Source organism: Mya arenaria, chromosome 1 (genome assembly GCF_026914265.1).
Source record: "Mya arenaria isolate MELC-2E11 chromosome 1, ASM2691426v1".
In the NCBI taxonomy this organism is placed as follows: domain Eukaryota; kingdom Metazoa; phylum Mollusca; class Bivalvia; order Myida; family Myidae; genus Mya; species Mya arenaria.
Genome location: NC_069122.1, coordinates 4,685,780 through 4,700,083, shown reverse-complemented (window position 1 = coordinate 4,700,083; position 14,304 = coordinate 4,685,780). Strand labels below are relative to the sequence as shown.

At 35.9% G+C, this 14,304-nt stretch overlaps 1 protein-coding gene across 1 annotated transcript; it reads right to left on the bottom strand.

Annotated features, from left to right (window-relative positions):
- Nucleotides 1-7,658: 7,658 nt before the first annotated feature.
- Nucleotides 7,659-13,171, bottom strand: LOC128235530 (uncharacterized). Its single transcript, XM_052950341.1, has 6 exons — nt 13,066-13,171; nt 11,832-11,973; nt 9,244-9,374; nt 8,672-8,830; nt 8,319-8,392; nt 7,659-7,749 (listed from the first exon to the last, which is right to left on the bottom strand). The coding sequence occupies exons 1-6, from the start codon at nt 13,169-13,171 to the stop codon at nt 7,714-7,716; spliced, it is 648 nt and encodes a 215-aa protein (XP_052806301.1). The 3' UTR covers nt 7,659-7,713.
- Nucleotides 13,172-14,304: the final 1,133 nt, after the last annotated feature.

Below are 14,304 nucleotides of genomic sequence, written 5' to 3'. Positions count from 1 at the left end.
AGAATTATAGAATAATACATGGTTGACCAGGACTTTTGGTTGATAATTGCCCCCAGTGGGAAGAGTAATTGCCCGAGGGCATAATTGCCCGAGGGCATAATTGCCCATGAGAGAGGAGCACGTGCACAATGACCAAACCTGCTCTTTTTATTTCACTGACTCCTGTTTTGTGTATATGTGCTTTCAACAGTAAAGCCAACCTTTGATGCATGTATATATGATCTAATTTGTGAACAATGGTATCTGTATCATGACGCTAATGTTCATAACTACTATAATGTAACATGCAGTTGTATATAAATTTCTTGAGATAAATGTTGCACATTTTGAACGCCTCTAGCCCAAAGTCATATCAAAGGTACGTTAACCGGGCAAAATAGAATTAATCCATTTTCTTTCATGCTTTATGATGAAATATGGGGGTTTAACAGTGAAATAACAACAGTGAAAATATCAATTTGATATTTTCACTGCAAAATAAGGAGTGAAAATATCAACTTTCAGAACTACTTTTAAATTCCTTTGTTGTTACATACACAGGCATCTGAATCATTGTTTGTCACTAAAATATTGTTTAAAACCATTTTGGGTACATACAATGAGATAAACAACACATCTGAAGATATTTAGTGTCTTTGATATACAAATATAATATTTTTGTATATCAAAGACACTAAATATCTTCAGATGTGTTGTTTACCTCATTGTATGTACCCAAAATGGTTTTAAACAATATTTTAGTGACAAACAATGATTCAGATGCCTGTGGTTACATATACTTGCCTTGATCAAAACAGAACATAAGACTTCAGTAAATTATGTCAAAAAATGTTAAAAAAAGAAAGAAATATTTTATAAATTTAAATAAATATATAATTGGAAATTAAAATTAACACCTTACCGTTAATTACCGGTTATCCCGTTTATCAAACATTTTACTGATCTTTGAAGCTGAATGTTCGAACATTTGCTTTCATACCAAACAAATTACAGACAAAAACAACTGTTCGAACATAAATAAAATTTTGTATCCTCGTTCAAATGTATTTTAAACTGTTAACCGTTGTAGTACGTAAAATGAGCTTCCTGGAGAATTCACACAATTTACAGATAGATCCGATATTTTTTTACCCCACCCACACCTCAAAATGTGTCAACAAACTAGCGTGGCATTTACTCTTTATCTGGAAAACAAACATTTTAAATCGAAACAGACTGGTCTCTGACAGTAAGATGACTGAATATTAACTTACTATAAAAACACGCGTACATGCAGTCTTAAACTAAGAAGAATGGTTAAAATCCAATGAGTATCCACATTTGTTTTGCCAACACATTTGACCTTCCAAATTTTCATTCTTTCAATAGCGGCGTAGTAATTTGGTTTTGTATTCATGCCCATCTTAAAATAAAAAGTGTTTTCATTATTTTTTGGAACATATGTGCACTAATAATACATGTACTTCATTGTTTACTGTTCATAAAGCTTTGCAATAAAAAACGAGCGAATGTTAAGCTATAAGAATGAATAGCAGAGAATTATTTCTCAGCAAACCAAAATGAGAAAAGTTGACAGCTATAACTATGCATGAGGGGCGCCCCACGGGTAGCGGCCTAAAGCCCACCCTTTTCAAAAAAGGGGGTAATTCAGAAATAAATAAAAAAAACAAATAAAACTGCGAAAATAAGCATAAAAGAAACAGAAAATTTGTTTATTTCATTGTAAGATCGTATTTTATTTCACTCGTGATCATAAAAAAACTACATTTTCACTCGTGGCTTCGCCACTCGTGAAAATATGTTTTTCTATGACACTCGTGAAATAAAATACGATCTTACACCGAAATAAACAAATATCTTCTATTTCTTCATTTTGCTTTTCCAAATTCAATGTAGCATAAATATTTGTACAGAAATGACCATTATTACTTCTTTTGTATGAATGAATGTTAAATGAATGATTTTAATCATTGTATAAATTCACTGATCATCATACTTTGAGTATGAAATAACATTATAATTAACAATTCTGATGGAATTTGTTCTTCTCTCTTTATATACCCTGGCAGTTCATTCTTCTGTTATTAATATTTTGATACAATTTAATGGAATCAATCGAGCAAAACATTTCCATATATGGCAAGTTTGCAACATAAAAGTTCCAGTTATTGATCAATCAAAATATAAATTCAGCTTTAACCAAACCAAAACATTTACCATTTTTATTATGATTTACTGTCATGGCTAAACAATATTTCTTAAATGTATGAGTTGCATTTTTAATATCCTTCATCTGAATAATGTTATGCAATTTTACTTTCTGCTCAGGTAGATGGCAAAACAGCTGATGTAACCCATTAAATACATTAAATATTTACACCTCAACTTCCGTTCCTTAAATGAACTGCCTTTCGGCAATTCCGTTCATCAATCGATGAACGCAACATCTTCGGATATGTTCGGATAGGTCATTGCATAACAATATACATGAAAGCTCTTGATCTTGTTATTGGTTGTATTGTGTCTGCAGGTCCCGTAAAATATAGATCAACATTTTTAAAAGTGTAAGTTTATTATATTTTAAATATATTGGTACCAGAATTGTTTTAATTTTACGTTTTAAAGTGATTTCAAGTGGTTGATCTTTTCCCGCGTTATTGTGACGTCATTTGAAAAATGTTTCCGGTTATAGTCGGGTCGTTCTATTTACAGAATAGGTAAGAACGGATTACTGAAAGGTTTTCTTAAATGAAATGAAGTATTTTTTTAACAATTCTTGAATGAAATAATGAACTATTGGTGTAAATATAAGGAATGAATTGCGGGGTTGATGTCATTATCGGGGATATGAACGCAATTGGATTGGTCAAAGTATGCGTGGAGTCCTTCGGACTCCACACACATTGACCAACCCAATTAGTTTAAACATATTTATTTTACAACGATTGTGAAACAAGTTATTACAACATTATATTAATCACTCTCGTTGGCACGATTTTACGCGAGAGTGTGGTCTTGTGTTGTGGGGGAAACCGGAGAACCCGGAGAAAACCCACTTGTCCGGCTTGGTGACCACAAACCAAACTCACATGCGACCAAGCCGGGAATCGAACCCGGGTCGCCTAGGTGAGAAGCGAGTGCGCTAACCACTGCGCTAACCGGACACCCAATTGCGTTCATACCCCGATAATGACATCAACCCCGCAATTCATTCCTTAATTAAAGTGAGCACTATTTATATTTCCAAATTCAGTAATACATTGATATGCCATTCAAAATGATGTGTAGTTCAATGGTCCAAAATAAATTAGTCATGCCTATATCCAAAAGAAGTTGGCCTACATTATTATGTCTCCCTCGTGCAAGGCGAGATTTCTGTTTTTTGTCCTGTCCGTCCGTCTATCCATCAGTCTGTACGTGACACTTTGTTCCCCTTCAATAACTGGATAAAGCTTGGACCCAGGAACTTTATACTTTGTATTGTCTAATATACTTACTTCACTGTTCTTATCCTATTTAAAGCTGCACTCTCATAGATTGACTATTTTGACTTCTTTTTAAAAAAATATTTGGAGTAAGCCAGCATTTGCATTAATGTCTGGAAACTAGTGACATGAGACACAAGATGGTGTTAACAATGTTAAGCACAATCGACCCCATGTTTATTTATACGTCCATCTCTCTTTTAATGGGAATTGTGATTTGCCGTTTGTTTTTTGTATTATTTTCTGGTCTTTCAGAATCAACTGTTATCACATTCTGATGCTTGGAATGTTAATAATTTTAGTTGTCTCGACTGTGTATGATCTATCCTTCTTTTCAATGAACAACCGCAGACCGACTTATAATGGTTGGACCTTTACCCCTGACCTTTGTGAAGGTCTATAATAGTCCATGTATTACGCGGCAAGACCAAGCCGTGGTTCGTAGTAATTGTTCAAATAGTGTGTGGTGTTGACTAACAAAGACTTATGCTTTCTATAGTTTTACTGTTCATATGAGTCACATATAAGAAGGATTCCAGAAGGATTCAATACAGATGAATCTGATGAATCTACACACTGAAATATAACATAAACAGTATTAAGTAAAATGCTTCCAGAAGGATTTAGTTATTATACATAAAATGTTAAAGAATAGATATATCTCATACAATATCGTAAAGTGCTTAGTGGCCCGTATTAACAAACAACTACTGAGATAAATGACATTCAATAGAAAGGTAAAACACATGACAACAACAACAAAACATACATGACATCTGCAGCTACATACAGTACACTTACAAGTTTATGGAACTGAGTGTTCTCACTGGCAACCTCTGTATCTCTCAACCCACATCCGTGATAACTATGAAACTGGTTACTTAAGTATGTAAACAGTGAAACACATGCAAAGGGGTTACTTAAAAAGAGCTGCTATCTTGAAATACTGATAAAGAAACAGAATTTACCAAACCTTCCAAAAATAAAAAATGCACACCCAATACAACAAATTGCAATTAAAAGAATAACTCCCTAGAATTCATTTAATACATACCTAACATAGAAATGCTCTATGGAAATGAGTCCAGAACTCAGTTAAAACCAAAGAAGTAAAATGCGCCCAAACCCTGCAGATTGCTATTCTCACAACATCAAGTAGCAATCAAGGGAAGCAGACAACACAAACTATGAGAAATGCAGCAGACAACACTTTTAACGAATGTTGAAATATTCACAGGGCTACAGACTTACGGTCATGATTACAAACAGTGTCAAGTTTGTATCCAGAATGAAGTGGCACAACTGCAAATCTTCATTCCATTGAAACTTTGTTTCTAGTTGAATTTTAATGATGACTTTGCTGAATCTAATTACTACCCGAAATTGTACAATTAATCTCATTTTCTTGTAGAACAAATGGATTAAAATTGATTCTATGCAATTTAATAAAAGTGTTTGTTCTAGACTTGGACTTGAAACTGTTCGTAATCATAACCCCAAGGTCTTTATACTGAGTCTTCTATCTCCGATTAACTGCGGTGCAACTTGGCATCAGTCCTGAGTTCAGTACAGATGTTTGCAGTTATTGCAGCTTGGTTCCACGCTTGCAGTGTATGCGTTGTGTTGCTACAGGGATACAAAACGAAACAGTTTGCTGAAATAAGCTATCGTGTGCGACTTTTAGCCTTGACAAGGCCGCTGTACTATTGGCGAATATCTTGTTTTAACCGACTTAATATTCAAGGTGCGTCAGCTCAAAAGGACCGAACAAAGGACAATATCGTGACAGCTATGAAACTAGGTCATCATTTGCGTTGTCAAACTGTGACTCTTGCTTCTGAATATGAGCGCCTATATTCATGTCATTTTGGACGTCATTGCAATAGGATGTATAACGCTGAGCTTATGTTATAAAGGTTAATCACCAATTTATAATCAATGTCTGGCCTCATAAAACAATGCCAATCGTTAAGGTATTTGGGACGTACTGTTTAGTCCATTCTAACTAATATGACGTATCAACTGACTACTGAATCGCTTATTATGTACATGTCTCTTTTTCCTGAAGAAATTAGAAAAATATATGAGCCGGTTAAGTGTAACTTTGAGCTTTAGACCCTATTTTCGTTTTTACAATGTTATATGTAATTACTTACTGCCTTAAGGATAATTTTATACATTATTCGACTTATTTAGCTGTTCCGGAAAATGAAGTATAACTTCTATGTTGCACTGACGGTCAACAGTATTTCACTTTCCATGAACTGTTCGAATCTAACAGCGACCTTTCCGTGCTGTTGAAGTCTTTTGTACTTATTATGAAAAACCTCATTTATTTTTAGCTCGACAATTCGAAGAATAAGGAGAGCTATACTACTCAACCTGGCGTCGGCGGCGGCGTCGGCGTCACACTTTGAATATATATTCCCGACTATCTAACCTACTAAATTAATGAAGTTAGATAACACTTTTTTGAATATAATGCAAATAATTGCCCTTTATTATTCGAGTTAGAAAGTTTGGTTAAGGTTTTGCATGTAAGCACACATAGGTAAATATCTCAGCAACTACTTGATGTATTGCATTAAGAATATATACAATGGTACTCAACCATCCAACCTACTTAATTAACTAAGTTATATAACTCTAGTTTGCATTAAATTCAAATAATGGCCCTTTTTTATTCGACTTATAAATTCTGGTTAAGGTTTTGCATGTAACCACTTTAAGTCAATACCTCAGCGAATTAATCATGTAATGCATTGAAACTGTATACACAGGATCCCAACCATTCAACCTTCTTAATTAATTAAGTAAGATAACTTTATCTGCGCATATTTTATAATTTTAGCCCATTTATTATGACTTAGAATTGTGGTTAAGGTTTTACATGTTAGCACATATAGGTTAATATCTCACCAACTACTTGATTTATTGAATTGAGACTTAATACAGTGATCCAAGCATGTTTCGTCAAAACTTTTCAATCCTTACACTGAAAAGTGACGAAATAGTCGAGCGCGCTGTCTCTGTGACAGCTCTTGTTATATATATGCCCGCCCGTCTTATTATGGTGGAGTGGGAGGGTGGGAAGCTCCCACAACGTTGTCCGCGCTCGTACTCCAACAGCTTTTGCCCGATCACCACCAAACCTGGACAATACGTGTAAGGGCAGAATATCTCATCCCAGTTTGATAACAGGCGATGCAACCCCATTTACTTAAGAGCTATGGACCATGAATTACTTAAATACCCTGACTACATTCTGTCATTTTTCAGTTTTATTATCACTCAGCACATAACGTATGTGAAAAGAGGTAAATACATTTAATACAAACTTGTAATATAGAACACACTTGATATTCAACCAGGCTGCAAAGTATCTAAGTATAGCAAACAAAATCTAACAAGGTTCAAATTGAAATCAGTGAACCCTTAAAGATTTGCATATGAACATATTATTGACGATGTGATTTAGTCCATGTCAGGAGGGGTTTGCAGTGTTTTACATATTGTCATGACAAATTTGCTAACATTAACTTGCTTTGTTTCATTATTCTCGTTCATAATAGATTTAAATCCAAGAACTATTAACATGAGTCCGCAATGCAACTGTGTTCAGGCGCTTTAAACCGATCTTAACCAATCTTGGACACTATGTAATAGTTCGATGGCACAAAATCGCAATTATTAAGAATGGGCGGAGTGAGCGTAGCAAACGGACCCCTTCTTAATCATTAATATATTACTTCAGGTCATCTTAATACTGACTTAGAATACAGCCTTATTGGCTGACACGTTGTCAATGGCCGAGGGAAAGTGTATCGGATGAGTAGGCGGACCTAAAACACCCGCGAAAGTTGAAATTTTTAATGATTAAGCCTAGAACTTAATGGTTGCAATAGGCTAAATATGTAGATTGTATTCTAAGTGTTGCGTAAAATATCTCAACCAAGTTCGACAACCAGAAATGTTATCTCCCTTCCCGTCTCTGTAAAGTTATGACATTTGGAATACTGGATATGATTAACACAAACTTTAAAAACTAATCATAATTTCGATTGGCGTTATATGTGACAGTTTCAATTCTGGTTCCAGTTCGGTTAAATCTGACGAAACACAAGTAAAACTTCTTCTATTTCCATGTTTTATTTTTAACAAACAAAACAAAATCAACAATTACCAACAAGAGTTACCAACAACTCATAAACAAATGACCTTGAAACGTCTATCGGCCACCATGTCCGTGCCCATGGGGGTGGTTCTGCGACATATCAAAACAGGTTATTAGATATTGCTGTAGAATGCCTTTAAGAAACTCTAAAAAAAATAAAATATAATGATTGTTTAAAGATTCACTCTTACTCCCAAATAAGATTTACCACAATCAATGTATTTGTTTTAATATACCAAAACGGACCAATAAATGTCGGAAACAATGTTTTTTTTTATGAAGGATACCGAGTTTAATTTGAAAGTAAGGTGCAAAACACACAGTATTTCTACCTCGTGAGACGATAGAAGATGCCTGTAAATATTTTAACAGTCACCAATCCTTTAATATTTTTGCGTTTGCAGTAATTACATACATGCACACGATTGATTACAATCTTGTTATCAGTAACTAATAAAATAAGATATAAGTTAACTGCATGTTGTCAGCAATGTAACTGTGTACTTTTAACCTATCATCACCAATTTTGGACACTAGGTTCGATGTATGATATAGAATAATTTAGATTTAAACAAAATTCTGGAAAATGCAAAAAAAGAACTCACAACACTAAAACATTGAGACGACAATATTGCATCATCAATACATTGAAAACTCACGATTCTAATGAAGTTCTCGAAGTCGGCAAGGGGGATTCGCACTGCACTGGGGTTTAGGATGTCCAACAGGCCCACTAAATAAAATAATATAGAAGAACAGCTTTATATACAGTTAAATAATTAGCTTTACAATCATCAACATTTCTTACATTGAAAACATAAAGCCTGCCAAAACCTGGTACTAAATGCGTAAGGTTTACAAAAAAGAAACGGTTGAATTCAATGCCATTACACAGGACATCAATTCCCGCAATAGATGATGAATATAATGGCGAATAACAAATTCTGAAATAGTTTACTTCATCAATTATTGTGCAAGTACAAATTATCAAAACCATACTGTTCACACTTACAGTTGAGCTCTGAAAGCTGAGCGAGAATATCAGCCTCAGTAAGCTCTTTATCGCTGTTGGCATCAAGTTCAGCGAAGAAATGGTTCGTGTCGGCGTGGGTGTCACCGTACTTGGCCATCCACAGGTTGATAAAGTCGTGGGAGGCCACGATGCCGTCGTCTGAAGCGAAAAAAACCTCGGATGTATGCCGGTACATCAGTAGAAGAAGTTCGTAAAATTAAAAAATAGAATAAATAAAGTGTAATGTTTAACGTGTATATAGTATTACTAAATTTCAAGTGATTGCCAATGAAGTGTATTATTGCATAAATGATTAATATTCCCAAACGTTATATCATTAAGTTTAACTGCTGGACTGACGCGATCTAATTGCAGCGTAGTTAAATATAAAGATTTCTGACATTGTAAACGGTCCATAAACATCCGAGGTTGGAAAAATGGCCGATTGGTCCAAATGGCTTTACATCATTAATATGTGATTCACAGGCACAGTTAGGTAGCATTTCAAAATTATTATTGTACCAATCGGAATTAAGGCTGCTTCATCCGGTTTTCAATAATAAATGACTCACTGTTAAGGTCGAACTGCCCGAGAAGTTCGACCTGGAACTCCTGGAGGGAGATGAAGCCGTCAGCGTCGCTGTCCGTGTCAGTCAGAACGATCTGGACGATCTGATCGAATGTGTACCCGTGAGTGTTTGCGCTGTAATGGAAAAAAGCTTAGGTCAGTGATATGAAAAGAGTTATGAAGCAATTTTGAATTTTGATACGGTGAGTGTCGGCACTGTAATGAAAAACAGCACTACCCACTGATATAAAATTGATATTGCATAGTTTCAAACAGTGAAAGTATCAAGTTAGTATTTTCCACTGTTTTGAAATTTTAGCCCGCTCTCAGTTCCAAATCAAACGCTAGCATTCAAAGGGCTTGCAAACTATTTCAACAAAGTCATTTCCGAAATATGGTTACGTGCGCATACAAATTTGCGCATTTCTTTTCAAAAATAGTGTAATAAAAGGATTTCAATACTAATAAAGGTATATAATAAAAAGAAAAAGAAAATGTTTGTTTCAGTGTAGGAGAACAATATATTTCGCCCCGTGAACACCAAAATTGAATAGTTCACTAATGGCTACGCCACTCGTGAAATATATCTTCACTCGTCGAACTAAGATACGATCTTACACTAAAACAAACAATTATCCTCTATATAAATTCTATTTCCAAATTTTCGTTCAGTTTTGCTCTTACTATATGTTTCCCAGATGGACGAGCATCCAACTCAACGGAGATTCCGCTTCCGACATTGCATATGCACAAATGTTTACGCCAAAACGCGCCGGCTAGTGAGGATGCATATGGAGTCAATATTTGACAAAATCACGTATACTGCACCGTTATTTCACCGCATCTTTATATCATGATATAAAATTCACAGACCACTTGTGTTCAACTAGTTATCCGATATAGTTTAATTTTATTGTATATGATTTACTTTTAAAAAGGCAATGCAACAACCTTGCAGCGAACCTACTTCGAAAGTCAATTGAACAGCCTTGCAGTTAACCTACTTCGAAAGGCAAATGAACAGCCTTGCAGCCAACCTACTTGGAAAGGCAATAAAACAATCTTGCAGTCAACCTACTTCGAAAGGCAAATGAACCGCCTTGCAGCCAACCTACTTTGAAAGTCAATTGAACAGCCTTGCAGCCAACCTACTTCGAAAGGCAATTGAACAGCCTTGCATTCAAAATACATCGAAAGGCAATTGAACAGCCTTGCAGCCAACCTTCTTCAAAAGGCAATTAAACAACCTTGCAGCCAAATTACTTCGGAAGGCAATTAAACAGCCTTGCAGCCAAACTACTTCGAAACGCAATTAAACAGCCTTGCAGCCAAACATCTTCGGAAGGCGATTGAACAACCTTGCAGCCAAACTACTTCGAAACGCAATTAAACAGCCTTGCAGCCAAACATCTTCGGAAGGCGATTGAACAACCTTGCAGCCAAACTACTTCGAAACGCAATTAAACAGCCTTGCAGCCAAACATCTTCGGAAGGCGATTGAACAGCCTTGCAGCCAACCTACTTCGAAACGCAATTAAACAGCCTTGCAGCCAACCTTTTTCGAAAGGCAACTGAACAGACTTGTAGTTTACCTTCTTCGAAAGGCAATTGAACAAATTTGCAGCAAACCTACTTCGAAAGGCAATTGAACAACCTTGCAACCAACCTACTTCGAAAGGCAATTTAACAGACTTGCAGTCAACCTACTACGAAAGGCAATTGAACAGCCTTGCAACCAACCTACTTCAAAAGGCAATTGAACAGCCTTGCAGCCAAGCTACTGTGACCTTGTTTAGTGTTGGAAATCCACAGTCGAGTTTTACAGATAAGCAAGGTTTTAAAAGCTGGCAGAATTTGTGAACATGACCTAAACTTCAATTAAGGAAAATCTTGCATAAAACAGTGGAAGTGGAAGTCCATCTGTGACTTCCAGTGCATGTTTATATCTGCTTCTAGTAAATAGCTTCGTATTCATCGAATGGGTACTAAATTGCTCTAAAAAAGTATACCGTTTATACTGCTATGTGTTAGAAAAAAAAAGACAGGTGTATTCGATTACGATAGAAAGTCATGCAAAGAAGGAAAATAATCGTGTTCACTTTTGCAAACAGAGATATATATGAAACAGATACGAAACATTTAGGCCAATGTTAAGTTTGGCGAAACAGTGAACTTATTTTAAGTATATGTTCAATTGTAAAGTGTTCGTCTGAGTAAGTGGGCTAGTCTTAATTTGACTCCCGATCCAAAAATCTCAATAATACATGCAAGGCAGTTACAACTTTGTTATCAAAATTTCGAGCTATGATGAAACCAGTCGCATCCGTATATAAAGTGGTTGTGATTCAGGCCGTGCCCTTTTACTTGCATGTAAAACTTGCGCCTGAGCTGAAAACTCGTTTGCAAAGTTTTCTTTAAGCTTGTACTAGTACGCTCGCTGTTAATTGCCCCCCCTCCCCCCCGACACACACACAACAAAACAACACTTTACTAGTGTTATCGTTCATGCCATTATGAACGTGTTCAATGAACATGTACATGGATCTCATATTAAACTTGTACTTGTAGGCTCGCTAAGGTCGCACAACTCACTTTCCTCGCGTTATCGTCGATGTAGAATGCACACACACCTGGATCTCGTAGGGCAAAAAAGAAGCCAACATGTACCCGCATCCGTACAAGTAGTGTTTCGCCTCTCTATTGTCTTCCCCTGTGTCCGAGCATGTGCTGGGTGCTAGGTTATCAAACAATTGTATGTGTCTTTGTACAAGTTTAAAACGTGTAGTCGATAAACAGGGTAGACGTACAATATGTGATCTATGTAAAACTATTATTAGTAGGGTCTTGTACAATGGGGACAGGAAAGGTTTTCTAATAGAAAATTTCTATACAATAACGACAAAAGCGTGGGTCAGTTAGCCTAACGGAACGCGTGGATAGTTTGCAAAAGATCTTTATGGCCAACTGCAACTTTATCTTTAACGTTTAGCTACATGAAGACATACAGGTTTAAATTGTGTTTCCTAACCTCTCTTTTATTTTGTTTATTGCTCCTTAATCGACATACCAGAGGGGCTGGCCAGTCAGGTCAGTTCCATTGAAGATAAGGCATGTATCTTCGCTCTAAATCAACATGTCGTGATCAGACAGACCTCGAACGATTTGATAAAAGTCTTAAATACTAGTATGTCACACAATTAGATTATTAATACATTGTCTCTGACCTGATAAACGTGCAATTGTGCGCATTTGCATCAGTCTTACTGGTACCATTCTCTCCACTGTAGTTTCAATTGCTTTATTGATTTCACATTTCTTTAAAAACAATAGCATTAAGAGAAAATAATCTGCAGCTCTTCCAGTTACATCAACATTTCACTATCAGTCGTAGCAGGAATCTTATACTATCCTAGCTGAATTAGTTTGTTTTATGTATACATTGAGTTTAAAATGTCAGAGGGGAATGTACATTGAATTTAAAATGCTATCAAATTACACATTGAATAATAATAATGTCAAGAAGAAACTTTTCAAAACAGATTTATCAACATTATTTAGATTATCCAAATCTTCTGAAAAGAAAGTATATATATATATTTACTATGTATGCACTTTCAGTGAATTTCCTCGTTCTCTTGAACCCAGGCGCCATCAATATTCCAATGGCGGACTTTTCAAATTTCCTCCGGATAGTAAGTGATTTTTATTCTATGAACATGCAAACTAAAGTGATTTATTCCGAATTAATATTCTAGCCTAGCTTATATATATAACGTTGTAGTAGTTATGGTCTATTTCGTAAGGCCGCGTGGGATATTATAGATACTGCAACCGTCAGCGATGTTCAGAGTCACTCCGAACTTTGCCAAGCGGCATGCACTGTCGGAAATTGTCGGTCTGTATCTGTCGGGATCTGTCAGAAACTGAGCCATAGAGGTCCTGAGATGCTTCAGGCATTGGCATCGACAAAACGATCAGGGATTGCAGTCGGAGACGAGAGTTATGACCCACGCTGTTGATTGTAGCGTAGGCTTGGGACCTATTGTTGTCTTCGATGATATATCGTAAGAGAGTTACGACTGCTAGATCTTTTGGCTAGTGCTTACATAGCTGTACATATTGCTTCAACTTCAATGTGAATTACTGTAATTAAAGGAACAGACACCTTTCGCGATGTATACCTGATGAACCGCAAAGTCCCAGCATTGTAGCATGGCAATGCTTACACCAGAATCCTTCTCTGCCTTATCGTTTTTGTTATTCTATTCGCTTTTCCCATCCACATCATTTGGAGACGGGTCAGGTTTAAGTCTCGTCCAGTATCTTTGTAGTATTAAGTTGTAGTTTAAACATGATCTATTTCATGAAAATACATTGAATCACATAGTATACATGTTTCATCATCGTAGGGATTGAGGAGGTAGCTGAAAGCTAACATTATACCTCTTTGTTTTGTAATATAATAAAAAAATCAGTGATTTCAGTATATACAAACTTTTATCGATTTGAAAATGGCATTAGAGAAAATGTGAACTTACGTTACAATTTCATTATCATTTTGAATATCACAGCATTTGGTAATAATAAAATGCACAAGAAAGAGTAATTGACTCGATTTCGATGTTGATTGGTAGATAATAAAATATTTTTTTATCTTTGTCAGGATACGGAAAATGGCGCCTTGATACCTAGCGCAATCGTGCAAATTCATCCATTATATGTCAAATGTCGTTTCCCAATACGTTCACTGCACCTTAAATGTCACTCACTCGTCTTTCTAAAGTATCTAGCCGGTTTTAATTGCAATTTTATTTCCTGCATTTTAAAAGTTTCCATGTCTTCTTTTTCTCGTTTCTTGTTTTCACATTTAGAACCACTATCTACCCTCTTACATTCTCGGAGATGTGGTCAATGTTGGCAGAGATCGTGTGTGAAAGATCGTAGTCGCACAAATATCTGATTCGCCCTCAGCGACGAATGAAACCTCCCATATATTTGTTTTGGGGAACGAATTTTGAAAGCAAAATTGCCTTTTTTTATACAGTAGTTCGAGAAGTTCTTTCAT

Coding starts and splice junctions, on each gene's coding strand:
- LOC128235530 (XM_052950341.1), bottom strand. CDS start 13,171: ATGGCTCAGTTTCTGACAGATCCCGACAGATACAGACCGACAATTTCC. Junction 11,974..13,065: donor GAACATCGCTGACGGTTGCA/GTATCTATAATA, acceptor TTGATAACCTAG/CACCCAGCACATGCTCGGAC. Junction 8,393..8,671: donor TCAGCTTTCAGAGCTCAACT/GTAAGTGTGAAC, acceptor TATTTTATTTAG/TGGGCCTGTTGGACATCCTA.